This window comes from Podarcis cretensis, assembly GCF_951804945.1.
Source record: "Podarcis cretensis genome assembly, chromosome: 15".
Lineage (NCBI taxonomy): Eukaryota > Metazoa > Chordata > Lepidosauria > Squamata > Lacertidae > Podarcis > Podarcis cretensis.
Window position 1 is genome coordinate 29856152 of NC_137185.1, and position 4211 is coordinate 29860362.

Genomic DNA, 4211 nt, shown 5'->3' on the forward strand with positions numbered 1-4211 from the left:
TCTTTGTTTCACAATTCCCCCCCTTGCTATTAGTGACTCCACTCCATTTTAGGAAGCAGCTAATATTTCAGAAGGCAAGTACTAGAAGTGGTACCTGAGCAGGGCTTTTCTCAGTGGTTGCCTTGCCACTGGACACCTGGCTGGATGCAACCCAGTTAAGTTTGCCTCCTTCATATTCTTTTAAGCTTTCTGGGAGGAGTAATTAATGCCCAAACAGTATTTTCACCCAGTACTTTAAGGATATGCTATTTTAAGTCATATTCTAATTGGTATTTAAAAAACCATGTGAAAAAAATGAAGAATGGGTTTTTGCTAGGAAACTTATATTGTTGTAGGGTGCCCAAACAGTAGAGCTTCAGAGGGAATCATCCCACCTACCTGCAATTTTGGACTGAAACAGGATCCAGGAGAGGCCAAGGTTACAGTATTTGGGTAAACTGCCTCAACTTAAGAGCCTGGTATTTCTACAAACTCTAGCATCAGGACAGTATAAAGGCACTTCAAAATATAGGGCAACAATCAAGAGATACTCCCATTCACTTCCGAGTCATTCTTTGTATAGCATTTATTTGAACAGCCAACCACTGGTGCCCACCCTATCCCCCAACAGGAGGAAGAGTAGGAATATTTTAGGGATCCTTGTCTGCATTCATGTCACCATCATCTGATTCTGCCCCAATCTGAATGATATTTGTAGAGGCCACCACAATTTCATCTCAGCACTGTAATTTAAAACTACGACACTGTTAGGAGTAGAAACCAAAAACTTTCAAACATCATAGCCAATCAGGCCACGTTTGCCTATGATTTCGCCGATGTAAAACCACATTAGCACTTCAGTAGCCACCAAGCCGTTCCTCAGAGCTTCCTGAAAGAAAAGAGAAATATTTCACAACTTTTGCCACTTTAGCGAATCATCCCTTCAATACACAAACCCCATTCCAGAAGCTTCCTTATGATCCATGACAGGGTGCATTACATGGCACACTCTAGTTCCTAGAAAATATCTGTGCCCATGCTTCCTCCACAGGACTGAGAAAGAAGGGGCAGATATTTTAGCATTTCAGGGTTCGGCCCCCAAATTCATCCAAGATTCCAGCCTCAGGAATAGGAGCTCCTATGAACCAAGTAAAGCTTTGCAAGTTACATCACCTACGATAAAAGAATGAAAATGCAACTGCATGCCAGTTTACAAACAACTTTGAGACTATGACTGACTGTTGCAGGCATCACTGTTCTGGACAAAGAAGCAACCAGCCAGGATGAGGTCAGAGGCCCAGCCCACAATCTCAGGAGTTTTTTTTTTTTTAAAAAAAAACTTTAATGATTTACAAGTTGTAATGTTTTAGAAGAGTCACAATTTTTGTATCAGGGTAATGTACCAACAAGGTGTTCAATTGGTCTTTTGCTTAATATTGACTGAGTCCACTTTTTACATTCAGCCAGATATAACCTATTATAGATATGTTACAGATAGGTAGCCGTGTTGGTCTGCCATAGTCAAAAAAAAAAAATTCCTTCCAGTAGCACCTTAAAGACCAACTAAGTCAGTTCTTGGTATGAGCTTTCGTGTGCATGCTCATACCAAGAACTGACTTAGTTGGTCTTTAAGGTGCTACTGGAAGGAATTTTTTTGTTTTGACTATGGCAGACCAACACGGCTACCTATCTGTAACTGGAACTATGGAAGGCACCACATTGAGCCGCATGAAATGGAAGTCTATCAACCGGTATCTGAAGAAGTGTGCATGCACACGAAAGCTCATACCAAGAACTGACTTAGTTGGTCTTTAAGGTGCTACTGGAAGGAATTTTTTTGTTTTTATTATAGATATGAACAGCTATAGCTTAGGGTAATGACTTTCACTTCTGGCTTGCAGTTACCTTGACAGTGAGCTGTTTGATGCGGCCAGTCTGCATGCTCTTCAGCAATCCTTTCATGCCATCAATGGCCTTAGGAATTTCAGCAGGAGTTGGGGGAACCAATTCAACTTTAGCATAGTACAAAAAAGTGGCCAGGCGAGGCTTTGAATAAGTGATAGCAGCTGAAAGAGATAAGAGTGGGATGAGATGAGAGCAAAAGCAGGTGTGTGCAAAGCAGACATCTACAAATCACCATAAACTGATGTCCCACTGTGCCAAAAGTGGCAGTTTCCTGACAGCAGGTAAAACTACTGTCATTAAACACCTGCGTCCAGTGGGGGAATCACTGTTCTCAATCTGCACACAATGGCCATTTAATATGAACTCTTGAGTGAATAACCAAGGTTAGAAAAGTAGTCCAAATCCCCAGCACTGGCACATTTTTAAGCACCAGGGCAAAGCAGCACTTGGAATTTTTCCAACTCTCTAGGTAACTATTCGCACATGTAGGTCAAAACCTGCAGCATCCAAATATTCAGTGCCAGAACTCACTTGAGTGTTTAAGTACATTTAAAATAATTTAAGCATTTGAAGTAAGTGCAATTCTGGTCCCTACTGGCAACAATGGTAAGTGCCTTTAACAGTTTGGAATACCATTCAATAAGTAAAGCTCCCACACAGGTGATGGCGACTAAGAAAAGAGCCATCTCTGTAGTGTTGCTACGTTGGTAAGAATCCCCCCCCCCAGCACGGCATTGTTTGCCAGGTGTCATCATGGTATGGTTCATGGGCGTAGCCAGGGGTGGCAGCTGGCCCCCCTAAATCAAGTCAATAAATAAAAAAAACTAAGAGTAGAAATTGGAGAAAGATTTTGACAGATTTCTCTGAGCAGCTGGGGTCAAAAGAAAATAATTTAAAACAACTGTTGAGACATTTCAGCCCGAATCTGCTAAACAGAGCCAGACAGAGGATGATGACAGGTCGTGCCCCCTCATAATCCTGACTACTTTTCACCCTCCCAACATAAATCCTGGCTTTGCCCACGGTATGGTTTTAGATGCTAGGTTAAGACCGCCTTATTCTTCTGGGCATGCAAAGGTCAGTCCCACTGCATGCATATCAAACAGTTTTATTGAACTGCTGCTTGATTAAATTTTATACATGCTCTGCCATGAGCTCCAGTATTACTTGCTGCACGGTATTACCGTGGGATGGGATTTAAAGCCACAGTGCGACTAAGCAGCAAACTCGTTCCTTTGGCAGAAGCCAGGGCAGGACGTCAGGTTCCCTTAGGGCAATTCACCGGTTCGACGCAAGCCTCAAATGAAACCCCTTCCCCGCCCGACCTTCGGCCCCACAGCTCTCGGAGCGGCCGCCCCCAGCACCGAGGCTGGGGAAGGAGCAGCGGGAGTAGGGCAAAGCGAAGGGCCGCCCCTTGCCAAGAGCGGCGACGGCTCGTCGCCCGCCCCTTAACAGGGGGCAGGCTCCGTGGCCGGCGCCGCCTGCCCTTCCTCTTCCAGCGCGGACGGGAAAGCGGCGGCAGCCTGGAGAAAGAGAAGCGCTTCTTCTTCAGCGGCCCCTGAAGGAAACTCGCCCGAACCGGCGCCCGTCCCCTGACTGACCAGAAACAAGCTTGGGCCCTTGGGTGGTGATGGCCGTCACCAGCTTCTGCGCAGCCTGCGCCATCCCGGGAGCGAGCAGCGGACGGAGGAGGACCGGAGAGGAATGAGGAGGAGGAACAGCGGACAAGCAGGAGCCGCTCGAAAGAAGCCCCCTGAAGGTCACAGCCGGGCGGAGTGTAAGGACCCCGCCGCAGCTGCCCAAGCTGTGCCAGTCTCGCTCGCGCCGCCCACGCACTCAGGCCGGAGGAAGCCGCCGAGCTGCTGGGAGGGCGGACGTGCCTGCCGGCCTTTCTCAGTGGCTGCTGTCTTCGCTGCCTTACCCGCGATTTTTAAAATATTTTTTCCTCTTTTCTTTCCAGCAGGCGTTTATCGAAGACAACTGTCTATGGGGGTGGAGAGAATGCTTGTGCGCGTGCGCCCTTCGCAGGCGCTGACGGAAGGAGGGTGAACGAAGTCCGTGAAAAAAGGCAAGGAGCCGCTTCCAGCGAAGCGCACGCGCAGAAGCGGAACGCGGCCCCAGGCTGGCTTCCCCGGAGAGGTAGCAGCGGGCTTTTTCTTTTTGTCCGCAGCCTGGACAGGGAAAGCCGAAAAGAAAAAAAAAGAGCCCGTGGCAGGCAACGAGGGCACCCTTAGAAGGCAGCCGTCATAACACACGTTCCTAATACATAGATATTTGCGTGCAGGTTATGGGTTGGGGGCGTTACAGTTAAATAACAGCTGGTGCCC

The 4211-nt window shown here is 47.4% G+C and overlaps 1 protein-coding gene across 1 annotated transcript; it reads right to left on the reverse strand.

Annotated features, from left to right (window-relative positions):
- Positions 1–550: 550 nt before the first annotated feature.
- Positions 551–3648, reverse strand: ATP5MG (ATP synthase membrane subunit g). The gene is made up of 3 exons (XM_079955981.1): positions 3486–3648; positions 1885–2045; positions 551–868 (listed from the first exon to the last, which is right to left on the reverse strand). The coding sequence occupies exons 1-3, from the start codon at positions 3547–3549 to the stop codon at positions 770–772; spliced, it is 324 nt and encodes a 107-aa protein (XP_079812107.1). The 5' UTR covers positions 3550–3648; the 3' UTR covers positions 551–769.
- Positions 3649–4211: the final 563 nt, after the last annotated feature.